The sequence below is a fragment of the Ceratotherium simum genome, chromosome 2 (assembly GCF_057802395.1).
Source record: "Ceratotherium simum simum isolate JZ-2026a chromosome 2, ASM5780239v1, whole genome shotgun sequence".
In the NCBI taxonomy this organism is placed as follows: Eukaryota; Metazoa; Chordata; class Mammalia; order Perissodactyla; family Rhinocerotidae; genus Ceratotherium; species Ceratotherium simum.
In genome coordinates this window covers 37130869-37144965 of record NC_141901.1, presented here as the reverse complement: position 1 = coordinate 37144965, position 14097 = coordinate 37130869, and the positions used below count along the sequence as shown (strand labels likewise).

At 37.9% G+C, this 14097-nt stretch overlaps 2 protein-coding genes across 2 annotated transcripts; both read right to left on the bottom strand.

Moving 5' to 3' along the window:
• Positions 1-327: 327 nt before the first annotated feature.
• Positions 328-1282, bottom strand: LOC101399538 (olfactory receptor 6N2). Its single transcript, XM_004442814.3, is given in 2 exon segments — positions 328-357; positions 359-1282. Coding segments are annotated over 2 exon segments (954 nt in total).
• An 11338-nt stretch (positions 1283-12620) lies between these two features.
• LOC101399791 (olfactory receptor 10C1-like) lies at positions 12621-13565 on the bottom strand. The gene has a single exon (XM_087418894.1). The coding sequence runs from the start codon at positions 13563-13565 to the stop codon at positions 12621-12623; it is 945 nt and encodes a 314-aa protein (XP_087275020.1).
• Between the last annotated feature and the right edge of the window lie 532 nt (positions 13566-14097).

Sequence of the window (14097 nt, the reverse complement as noted above, 5' to 3'; positions counted from 1 at the left end):
GTCATTAATCATGCTGAGAAGTTTAATTGGAAAAGGGAGCAGAGAAAAATAGATCTCTTGCTGTGACCAAGGAAATGTGTGTTTGTTTTTAAGAATAGAAATACTGAAGTATTTGTAAATGCTGAAAGCACCGATCAAGTAAAAAGTGCAAAGCATAAAGATGTAGGATATAGAAGAAAAGCATAAAGAAATAAAATCTTTGATAAGATGAGAGGAGATGGGATCCATAGCATGTGTGATGACAGAAAATAATTCCAGGTCAGAACAAAGGTACATAGAGCTTTTATGAGATCAACATTGAAGTGGAGGAAGGACCTTGGTAGAAAGTCATTGGTGAGCTGGACTAGCTCTCCCCCCACTTCTGGAAGATGGCCCTCTTGATGGCCGTAATGAGTTCCTTGTGACGAAGACTGTAGATAATTGGGTTGACCAGTGGTGTTAGTAGAGAGTAGACTACAGCAAGTGTCCGATCAAGGGTCACTGAATAGCTCTTCTTTAGCCGCACATACATGAAGATGATGCTCCCAAAGAAAATGAGGACCACAATGAGATGTGAGGCACATGTAGAAAAAGCCTTCTTTCTTCCTGCTGATGTTTTTATCTTCAGTACAGCCCCAATGATTCTTCCATAAGAAACCATAATAAAAAAGAAAGTGATAAGGATGATAAAGGCATTGATGGCAAAGTCCACCAGGACATTAGTGGATGTGTCTTTGCAGGCAAGGCTCAGCAGAGGTGGAAAGTCACAGAAGATGTGTTGGATTTCATTGTAGCCACAGAAGGGGAGCTGGCAGATCAAGATGACTTCAGAAATGGGACATAGGAAGCCACAAGCCCAACAACCAGCAGCCATCCTGCCACAGAGTGTTGGGGTGATAATTGCAGGGTAGTGGAGGGGCCGGCAGATGGCCAGGTATCGATCATAGGCCATGGCTGTAAGAAGGTAGCATTCAGAGGCCCCTAGGGAGTGGAAGAAGTAGGTCTGAAGGAGGCATCCTGCAAAAGAAATGGTCTTCTTCTCACTGAGAAGATTAGTTAGCATCTTGGGGATCGTGGTGGTTGTATACCACAGCTCCAAGAAGGAGAGAATACTGACAAAGTGGTACATGGGTGTGTGTAGGGCTGCATCCAGTCGTATGACTAAGATGATGAGCATGTTGCCACAGAGAGTGAACAGGTATGCCAATAGCAGCAGGACAAAAACCCAGCCTCTGACATGCCCCACTTTGGGGAAGCCAAGGAGCAGAAATTCAGCCAGGCTGGAGTGGTTGTGTTGCTCCATGGGAGGCTGAGATGGAGAAGGAAAGGAGAAAAAACTGAATTGAGATGAAGCCAAATCCAACTCAAAAGTTTATTTCTCTTTATTGATTTTTGTTGTTGTTGTTATTTAATGGCAGCACTTTAATTATTACTATTACTGCTACTATTATTAATACTATTCTAAACATAATAGTAACTCTTATTAGCACTCACTATGCATCAAACATTTTTACAAGTGTTTTGCATTCAATATCTTACTTAATTTTCACACATCCAGTGAGATACATACCGTGTTACACCTATTTCACAGATAAGAAAATTCAGGAATAGAGAGAATGAAGATATAGATCTATCTTCATATAGATAACATGTCACAGGAACAGAATTTGAATTTATGCACTCTAATTCCATGCTGTTTATCTCTATACTATGTGGACTTCCCCAAACTTTCTAACCCCTGGGTCATAGTTTTTCCTTCAGTCAAGTCTCAAAAGCAGAAATTTTGGATATGAGATTAATGCAGCAGCAAGTCTTTTCTTATTGATCAGTTCACAGCTATTAACACTTATCAAATTCACATATGTCAGGCATAAGGAATACCGAATTCAAAAAGGTGCAGCCTCTGCCACCAGAAAGCTTACAATTGCTTAGGGGAAGCAGACACATCAGTCAGTCATCTCAATGTAGCCTGTGAAATTCAGAACACTGCAGAGTGCTAACTAAGCAAGGGGCTAATTTCTCAGACCAGGATGACTGAGAAAGGCTTTTCAGAGGAGGAAGCCCTTGAACTGAATTTTCCAGGAAGAATGCAAGTTAGTTAGATGAAAGAAGAAAAGAAACATTTCAGAGAAAAAGCACACGTACAGGTGCTGAGCAGGAAGCAGCCTGAGTCAGGGAAACGCACGTTCCCCTGTACGGTAAGGCAACTGGGAAGCTCATCCAATGGTTTGGGGCGTTATCCCAAAAGGTGTGGGCAGCCGCTGAAGAACGTCAGACAGATAAATGACATGATCAGATGCAGATTTTTAAAACATCACTGACATTTAACTATTCTAACCTCAAGCTCAGAGATGAAGGTGTGAATTTGCCTTATAAGTGTTGCTGATGGAAAGATAAGTGAGGTGGTTAACACATCTGGTGAGAGAATGCAGACCCAAAAATGAACATGATAAAGTGGCTAGCATAAATCCTGCATTTTCAGAACATCAATTGCATAAATATAGATGAGGAATACAGAGCTGGCTTGGTGAAATTTCATACAAAAAAAAATGTATTGGACATTCTAGTTGTTTTCAAGCACAATTTGAAACAGATGCAAAAAGAAAAGAAACCACCACAACAAAAAAACGTAACGTGACTTTAAGAGCATGGAAAGGGTAGCCGGTGACAGTCACACCATACTTTGTGTAGATCATACTGCATTTGGAGAAAACTGTCCAAATTCTAGCCACCATACCGACAAACTGCTGTCTCTTGTTTGTTTTTGTAATCCTAACCCTTGGCAAAATGGCTGTTGCATTAAAGGTATTCAATAAAAACTAATTGTTTAATCAAACTAATTAATTTAACAATTAATTTAATAATTAGTTGACCCCTATTGCTTTCCTTTCAACTCGTGTTACTCACGCAAACCCAAACATCGTTCCTAAACCCAAATACTCTGCAGTGGAAATAAACTTCTGGGTTTGATATTTTAAAATACTAAATTGATTCAAAGCAATTAGTGTTAAGTCACTCTTCTTTAATCTTTTCTATTCTAAAGGGACTGTACATTCACCTCTCTAATTACAGGAGACAAATATGTTAAAACAGAAATCTTTGCTTCATTATATTTCTGGCATCTTTGCCCCCCCCCCAACCATTTGCTTCTGGCTTACCCCTCTTTCTCTTTTCTCCATCTGGCAACTCCTTCTCATCCTTCCAAATTAGGTCAAGTCTTGGTTCTTTAGAGAAGCCTTTCCTTACTCCCCCAGAAAAAGTTCCTTATTTCTTGTTCTACGTCTTCATAACATTTAAAGTGTCCAGTTAGCATATTGTATTTCCCATAAATTGATAAGATCTTTGAGAGTACATATAGTACTTCATTAATTATTTTATATCCCCGTACCAATGCCTAGAACAATGAGCACAGAATTGTGAACTCAATGTTTCTTGAATGTACTTGAATTTTTCTGTAGCCTGGATTTAAGTTTTATTTTTCAATTGAGGCTAACTACATCCTTCCTATTGTCCTCTCAGGCATCTCAAGCTCAGCATATCTAAATGAACTTAGCATCTCAAATTTTGTCTTGCCTCCTTTTCCCTAAACTGTTGAAGAACCCATTATAACTCTCACTGACCCAGAGAAATTAAATTCAAGATCATCTTTTGTGTGTAGGTAACTGTTATTGATGATGTTTCATCTTTCTACAAATGAGCTTTTCTGAAGCCAACTGTATGTGTAGGTCGAGTAAGTTCTTGCAAACATGGAATAATTTCAGAAGCACTCTGAAGACCTCAGGATCTTAAATTCTTACATCATCAGGTGTCCTTAACCCTATAATTAGAGAGCCTATATATGGTCCTCTCTAGGTGAAATCTTTTCAAATACAGCTGCTCCTGAGATAATACCATACCTCATTAGATCTTCTTAGTCACAGCTCCTGTGTCATGAATGATTTTTCCAGAAACCTCTACTTTCTGCCATCCATGCCAGCACATAACCAGTCTGTGGCAGCACACAGGGCAATTTCCTGTCTCTCAATATTTTCAAAGCAAGCGTTAGCCAATCTCTTGGTTGCAGAGTAAATTTAAGTATCAAATAGGGAGGATGGCGTACCAGACGGCCTTTAAAGTCTCTTTCAATTTGATTCTCTATGATTCTCAAAATTGGACATTCCAAGTCCCAGTTATTTAAGACATTTTTCTATGAAACCAATTCTCTGATTTCAAAATATTATGTGTTTTCAAATCCCTTATTATAGGTCCCACCTTTCAGATCCCCAGTCACTACAGCTAGTGTAGCTCCCAGATCACCTACCAGCCACTGAGCATCATTCAGTATCTGCTTTTGTTTTGTCTGGCTCAGATATATGTGGGAGATCAGGACTGGATCTAGGAGACTTTCCTCCTCTTCAGCGAGTCCTATCCCCATGGGGCAGGGTCCCCAGAGCTAACCTTGACTATTTCAGGCCATGAGGGGCACAGGCAAGGGAGACATCTCTAACCCCAGAGGCAGGTGAGAATCTGGCTCAAGCTAGACTGCTGGGAGGGGACTTGGATAGAGGCAAACTCTGCCTTCCACCAGGTGGGCTAGAGAAGCCTTTCCCCAAGTGTTTGCTATCTCATTACCCCTTCATCTACACCCATCCCTCTCCTCATCTCTAGTGACTTCTTAACACAGACTCTTGGATTCCAGCTCTGAAAACATGACCCCAACCCTCCCATCACTCCACCCATAAACACATGCACTCTTATGTTTCCTTGCCTCATCTCGTAAGTCCAGAGACTTTGTATTTCCCCTCATCTTTTCAACCAATTACTTCTCCTGATCACGTTCCTGATCCAGCCCCACATTGTTGTTCCTTTGAGAAGCCTCTCTCATAGGAGTTGCCTGATCTAAAAAAAGGCATGGGTTTTGGAGCCTCAGAAAACTTAATTTGAATCCTGGGTCCAATAAAATACAGATTTACTGAGCCTTTGCTGGGTAACGCATATCATTCTAAGCACAATGCATGTGTTAACTAACACGATCCTCACGATTACTCTATGAGGTTGGTACAATTGTTATCCCCATTTTACATTTGATGAAACCAAAGCACAGAGAGTTTAATAATATGCCCAAAGTCACACAGCTGGTAAGTGCCCGTGTCAGGCTTATGAACCAAAGCACTCTGACCCCAGAACCTGTGCTCATCACTTCTAAGCTCCACTGCCTCCAGAAGTGTTGATAGTGGTGGAAGGAACATAACCACGGTCACATAGCTACAAACAGTGCCTATCTCAAGGCCTGTACTCCCGACCGCCACTCATTACCTATGTGCCCTTAGGCAGTCATTTATCTCTTTGAATCTGTACTTTCTCATGTTTAAATGTGTGTTGTGAAGGTTAAGTGAGATGAAATACAAGTAAGTATATTATTTCTAAAATGTGTCTACACACATTCCTGCAGGTGTAAAGCAGATGTTTGTTAATTAAACTCCAAATAACTCTGTAACCACATGTAAGTTACTTAACATCTCACAGCCTTATTTTCTTCACCCTTAAAGAGGCTGCATTTGGGTTGCTTTGAGAATCAAAGGACATGGCAATGCCTTCCAACCAAAGAACAGGAACACACTTATAGTTTAACAAAATTGGCTTTCTTGACTTACTGCAGTGAGAGAAATCACACATCATGTGGACTGTGGAGCATTTCAGTAGGGGGTGTTAGAAAGGGATATTATAGGATGTGGGCTCATGTTAGGTGATTTGGAGGAGGGTTCAAGGAAGCAGGGCTTGGTCTGGATTGGAACCTGCAGGTGACTGAAGATAATTCTATGATTGGTATCCTAATGAATCTTATCTAGAAGATAGACTAAAGCTGTAATTGATAAAGAAGCAGCAGTAATAGCCAGCCTATTAGGAAGGAAATAAGGTATAATTGAAAGGAAACTATAAACTCATCACTTGGACCGCAAAGGTTATTTAGAAACTCTTTTATAAATCTCTTGATTATTGTTAATAGGAGAAGCATAAGAATACAATTATATAAGCCCCTGGAAACTAGACAGTTGTACTTGCTAAAAAATTGAAGAAAAATTCTTAGATACGATTAATGTTAACTCTGCCTGGCAGTCTACCATAAGCACAGATCACATCTGTTTTATTTCTATGAATTCAGGGAAAAAAATGAAGACTGCATTGCTGTTAATTTTCATTATGCATGTAAAATGTAAACCTTCTTGCTTGTCATGAGATATAAAATATTATTTAGTAGATTTTAGGATGTCATGAGGCCTGTCTGGTATGAAAGATTAAGAATGGTTCGTAACTTGTATTTGTGGTTAATCGTTTCAGATATATCTGAATTTGGTATTTTCACACCAAAAAAAAAAAAAAAAATAGCCTTTGTTTCCAAGAGAAAAAATTATAAGAATTCAGAACAGCTTTTAACTTCTAAAATGATAATCACATTTATTTTCTCCTTCCCTTCTGTTCAAGTTTGTAGGAATCTAAAAAAACTAAATAAACACTTCTTTTGGCAATTTTTAAGCTGAACATGATGTAGAGCTTCTTATAAATTGTGACAGTTGCCCTATAACCTCCTGTTCAGTAATCCAAACTTTGAATATTTTTCGGCTTCTCATATAGATTTAATATACTCTCACATGGCCCATTTTAGTTCTGTTTCTAAAAGACCATTAGAGAAAAAGCTTCACATTCAAAATAGTTCTGTATCATATAAACCAAAGTTTAAATTATAATTTCTTCTAATACTTTCACCTTCCTAGGCCACTGAGTTTAACCAAATTATTTTATAAATCTGAATCACTTGAACTCTGGTAGAAACGCCCATCACCACCATTCTCCACCTTTTCTCCTCTTCTTTTTTAAACATCAAGACCATTCTTGACCTCGAGAAAGATTGTCCAATTCCGTGAACACCACTTTTAGAATTTCGTAGGAGATTTTGTTTTATCAACAGGTCAGTTTAGGCAGCAGAAATATTTTTTCTAATATTGATTTCCCCACCCATGAATGTGCTCTAGCTCATCATTTGTATAAAAGTATTACACAATGACTTTAAATACAAATTTATAAGAATTTCCAAAAAAATTTTTGACCATCTTTTGTTAAATACCTTATATGTATTTTGTTGCTATTATAAATTCCATCTCTTGAATTACATTTTATGATTGTTGCAATTGGCTTTTTTTTTCTTTAAATTGTGTAACAAGCTGGTCAACACTCCATATTAATTTTAATAATTTATCTGTGGTTATCTATGCTTAAACATAGATAAGATAATCATCCACAAATAATTACAGGTTTTCTCCAGTATTTATACTTTTAATTTCTTTACTCTTTTTGCTTATTTGCTGCAATAGCCAGTACCTATAATCAATGTTGAATAGAAGTCGTAGTAGCCATTAATTTGTTTTGTTCTTGATCTTAAAGGAAATGCTTTTCATACCTCACTATCAGGTCTGCTGCATGATTTTAAATAATGCCCTTTATCAGGGTAAGGAGGTTTTTTTCTATTTGTAGTTTTATTGTTGTTGTTTCTTATTTTTTAATTATGAATAGTTATTGAATGCTTTTTATTCCTGCATCAAAAGAGATAAATATCATGTTTTTTCTCTTTGAATCTATTAATATGATAAATTATATTACTCACTTTTCAAATGTTAAGTCAATCTGGCATTCCTGAGATAAGCCAAATTCAATCACCATCACTTAATATAGATGATTAAATTTGGTTTAGGAGTGTTTGGAAGGAGAATTTGACATTTATGTTAGTGAATGTGATTGGCCTCTAACTCCTTTTTTCATATACTGGTGTTATTCATTTCGGAATCAGCATCAGATGAGCTTCATAAAATGCATTGTTGAATTGTATTTCCAGTGTTTCCGTTCTCTGAGAGGTTGTATAAAAATGGCAATCAGATAAAAACAACAATAAACAAACACAAAGAGACAGAGATTGGATTGGTGCTTACCAGAGGAGAAGGGGGGAGGGAGGTGGGCAAAAGGGAAGGATTAGGCACATGTGTGTGGTGATGGATTGTAATTAGTATTTGAGTGGTGAACATGATGTAATCTATGCAGAAAGAGAAGTATAATAATGTACACTTGAAATTTATACAATGTTATAAACCAATGTTACCACAATAAAAAAATAAAATAAAATAAAATAAAAAATAAAAAAAATGGGAATTATATTTTTCTTTACTATTTGGTAGAACTCACTTGTTAAGCCATCTAGGTCCAATGTTTTCTTTCTAGTAGTATTTTTAACTTCTAAATCAGTATTATTAGGATTTTCTACTGATTCTGAAGTTGATGTTGGTAATTTTCTGGAAATAAATCTAACTAAGTTTTTAATTAATTGACATATGTTGTTAACAGTATCATCTTATTATCATTTTAAACTTTGCTGAACCTATAGTTATATCAATTTTTCATTCTTTACATTTCTTATTTTTACTCTTCTCTCTCTTTTATTCTTTATTAGTCTTGTCAGGAGTTTAATTATTTTATTATTTTTTTTCCTAGAACCAACATTTTAACTTATATATTCTCTGTGTTGTATATTTATTTTTATCATATTAATTTCTGCTCTCATATTTATCTTTTTCTTCCTTCTACTTTCTTTGTGTCTCCTACTATAATTTTTGTAAGTTCCTAACTTGGACATTTTCTTGACTAATTTTGCACATTTCCTCTTTCATAAGATAAACATTTAAGGCTATGAATTTCTCTCTAAGAAGCAGTTTAGCTTTATTCCAAAAGTTTTGAAATTGTGATTTTTATTATTGTTCACAACTAAATGTTTTTATTTTTCTTTAAAATTTCTTCTTAGATTTATAAGTTGTTTAGAAGGGAATTTAAATATCAAACATATGGACATTTTAAATTTATCATTTAGTTATTTAATACTAATTTAATTATATCATGATTTAGAAACTAGTCTATACAGTGTAATATTAATTCTCTTAACTGCATTGAGGCTTATTTTATTTTAACTTATTTTCAGCTTTATTGGTGTATAATTGAAATTTTATGTATTTAAAGTTTACAACTTGATGTTTTGATATGCATATACAACATGAAATGATCACCACAATCAAGCTAATTAAAATATCCATCACCTCCCATAGTTACCATCTTCTTTCTTTCTTTTTTTTTTTTTTGTAGTGAAAACTCTTAAAATCTATCCTCTTAGCAAAAAACCAGTCTATAGTACAGTATCACTAACTATGGTCACCATGCTGTACATTAGATCTCCAGAACAAAAGCTACAAAATTTCAGTAAGCCTTATTTTATAGCCTAACATTTGTTTAATTCTACATGTGCGTGCAGTTGATCTGTATTCTATGTGCCTCTTCAGTGGTTGGATCTTGTTAATTATTCTCTTTAAATCTTTATATCTTTGCTTATGATTTATCTGCCTGGTATATTATTTACTCAGGGGAAAGTTTTCAAACATCTTACTATGATAGTGAGTGTGTTAATTTGCCTTATGGTTCTCCCACCTGATTACCAAGAAGCACTGAAAGCCACAGACCTCCTCCACGGGGAGGTCTCCATGGTAGAGACCAGAAAGCACAAACTGGGCAGGCTGGATCCCAACTAGAGGAGCAGGGGAAAGGACTGGGCTACACACGCCCAGTTCCTCTTCCAATCTACTAATCAGATTAGATTAGTGCTTGTCAGAGGTAAACTTGTTTCAGATCATCTTGAGGCTTGGTAAAACACAAATTACTAGATCCCACCCTCAAAATTTCTAATTTATGAGGTCCTGGGTGTACATTCTCATTAAAATAAAATTCCTTATCTATGGATAAGGTTTAGCTGAGAAGATTCTAGGTCATTTGTTGAAGCTCATTTACCCCACAACTAATCAATGCCCCTGTGTTTGGGGAAAGCTCAAAGAGGTTTAGTGACTTGTTCACTAAGTGAGTCAAAGAACTGAAGAAATTGCCTACAATTTCTTCTTTTTAGAACTTTATGACTGTAGAGAACAAAATACATTTCCAATAATGACTCTGCAGGCCAATACAAATTATGTTTAAAATGATTGTCTCTAGCTAGCCTATGTTTAAATGAAAATCATATGTGGCCTGATTCAACAGTTCATACAGGCTCTGAAAAACTCACAGTTGGCAGGAACGATGGGGAAGGTGAAGATTCAGTCAGCAGAATCAGACCTTCAGTTTTTAAAATATTGTTTTTTCCTCTTGCTCAGTAGAGTTAAAATTTTTGAATTGAGTTTTTACCTACTAACGGATTTTTGAAAGACATTTATCCATTTTCCTGCCATGGGAAAATTTAATGAGAAAATGTACACAAAATATTAAAGTATATGTGCTGTGTCTGCATAAGAGATCATGGAATTAGGCAAGAGCATGGAATGGTTCTGTGAAGTAGAGAGTCCATTCCTACTTCGGAAAGGAAAATAGAGATGGCATGAGGCCTGGAGCAGAAAGGCTGACCAGGGAAAGCCTTGTAAAACCCCATGGCAGGCCATGTTCTCTATAAGTAGGAGAGTTACTCTGTGGGAGAGATAGGTCCCAGAAGAAGTCTATGAATCACCAAATTTTCATTCCCACCCACTTCTTCTGCTGTGTGGTGCTCAGTGTCACAGATTTTCTGCTTCAGGTAAATAAGGCAACTTAGAAGCCAAATGGTGTAGTGACATAATACAAAGGGTTAGAAAACCTTGGTGCTATCCCATTTCCAGCCTATTTCTAAATTCCCATGTAACCTTGGTTAAGTTATTTCCCACCTCTTGACTTCAGTTTTATCTTGTGTGAAGACAGAGGAGTTTTTGCCAGATGCTGAACTCAGAAGTTCAGTGATTCAATGACTTCCTGTTGACATTTACCTAGTTGCAAATGGGGCTTGCTCAAAGTAAGTCTTCAAAACTTATACCTTGGCTCAACCTGAGACTTGAACGTAGTCTAATTGTCTTACCAGTATGAGCGCATCTCCCCCACCCCCATCCACTTCTCACAACAGAAGAAAAATTGCTTTGACTTGGGAAAGGAAAGAATCACTGGTTTGATTTCTGCTACTGTTGTTGTTTTTCTCATCCCACAAAATTAGTCTTCATGGTTTAATAATATTAAAATGGGTTTCCCTTTACTTAGGACCCACCAAAGGTCAGAGCAGAGAATGTAGTCCAGATCTGGGCTGGATGGTCAGGGAAAACTGACTTGAGGCTGAGGCCACGTTGTCATACAAAAAAAAAAAAAAAAACAACTCAAGTTGGACAGCCCATCTGCATTAAATAAGTGGGGATTCCAGAACATTCCATGAATCGAGTCAGGATTACCGAATTGAGAGGGAAATCAATGTTACTGTATATCACCCCACACACATTTTTCTCCTGGTAAAATAAGTTAAAATAAACACCAAGTCATCCTTGCATCAGAAATAAAGTATTTCAACATCAACAGGCAAAAACAGGAGTCCCAAAACTCATTTACCCTATCATTAAAAAAAAAAAAAAAAGTGCTTCCCAGAAGATTATTTTAAAAATAAGTGTTCTTTTTGTATTTTCAGTAGAGCTATAGCCATGTTATCCTGAGACAAGGAATCTCCTAGGGGGATCCTATAATTCCATACCTGGTATGAAGAGAACTTTCAGAGAAGTAACAACTGAATGCCCAGGGTATTAGGATTCTAAGTCTGAGTCTTGGGGAAAATGTCAGAATAAACTTCTGTGAAGCTTACTTTTGTATTTCTCATCCCTTTCTGCCAATGCATGCACTCCTTCCCTCTACTTTTCATGACCTCACACCACCACAGACATACGTAGAGCAAAATGGAAAAGTCTGTTTCTTGACATTAAGTCAATATACTGTTGCTGCTGGTGTGTGTGTGTGTGTGTGTGTGAGAGAGAGAGAGAGAGAGAGGAGATAACTGACTCTTCTAAACAAAACTTTGAAAACAAAAATAGTGCCTCCTTTTTCTATCTCCTCTTGGTTCCCAGAGCTAATATTGCACTCAAAGGACTCTATTAATGATGTTGCATGGTTGACTAACTGATGATTTCAAATTCAAAGTGCAGGATATGTTCCTATAACTCACTTTTAACCATCAACACATCTAGCACTCTCATCTCTCAACCCCTGATCTTCCTCGTTAGAGAGTAAATTCTCAGCTTCAGCTTCAAACATTCTTTATTGCAGGATCACCCAGGAACACTGAACTCCACACTCTCTTGAGCTCTCATCCTGTGACTCACCAATCCAAATCTGAACATTTACCCAAGAAGTTCTTTTATTTTTTCTTTTTGGCTAACCTCATTTACTATTTTCTCAGTGTTTCTCCAAGAACTGCATCTTGAACACAAACCCACAGTCAGCATTGGTTCTTCCAAATTCTTTCAAACACAGTTCTATTTCTCTCTCAGTCTACCTAAATACTTGCACATGCATCCTTATCTTTGGTTATTTTTTAACTTATATGTCCTTTCACCCATATGAAATAGGTATGGGTTCAGAGGGCATATTTCTCCTCCCTCTGTAAATTTCCCGGTTTGTCCCAATCCAAGATTCAGTCCATTTTAGTTGGTATATGCAGTGTGTTTGACAAAGTATTTGATTATTTGATTGGTTAACCAACTACCTCTTACAGTTACCAAATGAATGGCCTATGACTCTACAGATTCTCAGGGTCCCTTCAACATGGCCTTAATCCTCTGAGTGACCCTCCTGACAGCCTCCTTCACTTCCTTATTACGAAGAGTATAAATAATAGGGTTGAGAAAAGGGGTAAGAAAAGCATACACCAAGGCAATAAGCTTGTGTGTGCCTTCAGGTCCACTCCCAGCTGGCCCCACATAGACAATGAAGGCAGAGCCGAAGAATAGTGTCACTACAGTTATGTGGGAGGAACAGGTGGAGAAGGCCTTGGCATGGCTGGCGGCTGAAGGTAGCTTCAGCACAGCTCTCAGGATACCCCCATAGAGTCCTAAAATGAGCACAAGATTGCATGCATTGATCATGCCTATCACTACAATATGAACTTGAGCATGCCAGCTTGTGTCCACACATGCCAATCGCATTAGTGGTGCCAGGTCACAAAAGTAATGGGCCACCTCTTTCAAACAGAAGGGCAGAGTGGCTGTGAGACTGGCCGGCACGAGTGCAGCAGAGAAGCCAGCCACCCAAGTGGTCCCTGCTAGCCGTAACTGTACTTTTCTGCTCATGAGTGCATGGTAGTGGAGTGGGCGACAGATGGCAAAGTAGCGGTCCAACGCCATAACACCTAACAGATAGCACTCAGTCATGCCCAAGGAATGGAAGACATATAGCTGGCTAAAGCAGGCAACTGATGAGATGGGTGAACGCCCATAAAGCAATGTATGCAGCAGCGTGGGCACCGTGGTGCTGACGTACCAGAGTTCTAAGAAGGAGAGGACACTGATAAAGAAGTACATGGGCGTGGACAGTCCAGAATCTGCCTGAACCAAGACAATGATGAACAAGTTCCCTGCCAGGGTGAGGAGATAGATGCACAGGGTCCCCAAGAATGCAAGAGGTCGCAGAATTCCAGTGGTAGTGAAACCAGCAAGGATGAAACTCTGGATCCATGTGTGGTTGACATGATCCATGATTCCTAGGAACGAGGAGTAAAGACAGAAGGTTAACTACTTCAGGATTTTTCTTCTTAAGAAATTTCCCCAGAGCCAAAAGTATAGAATATATGAGACTAGAAATAGCTTACGCATTATCAAACCACCTACCCTCACCTTTCAAAAGAGGAACTGAAGACCGGAAGGCAGAAGTGATTTGTATAATACCATAGTCTGTTGCTGACAGAGTTGGAGTGGAGTCCACATTTCCTGCTTCACAGCCCAGTACTTTTCCAGTTGTATAGAATGTGACACTAGAGTCTCAGGTCCCAGGATTTTCTCCCACCTACCCCACCAGGAAACAGAAGAGATAGGAAAAGTCTCACGCTCATCCTCTTACAGTTCAAATGAAATATCCCACAATTCTTTAAAGCATCCACTTGTACCATACACTGTGTATCCAGTAATTAGTTGTACTAGACTGTGAAAAAAGGAGACATACTTTCTAAAATGTGACTGCTAAGTCTCCTTCAGGGAGCTTCTCTAGAATTCAGGAATGTTCTCAGTAAGG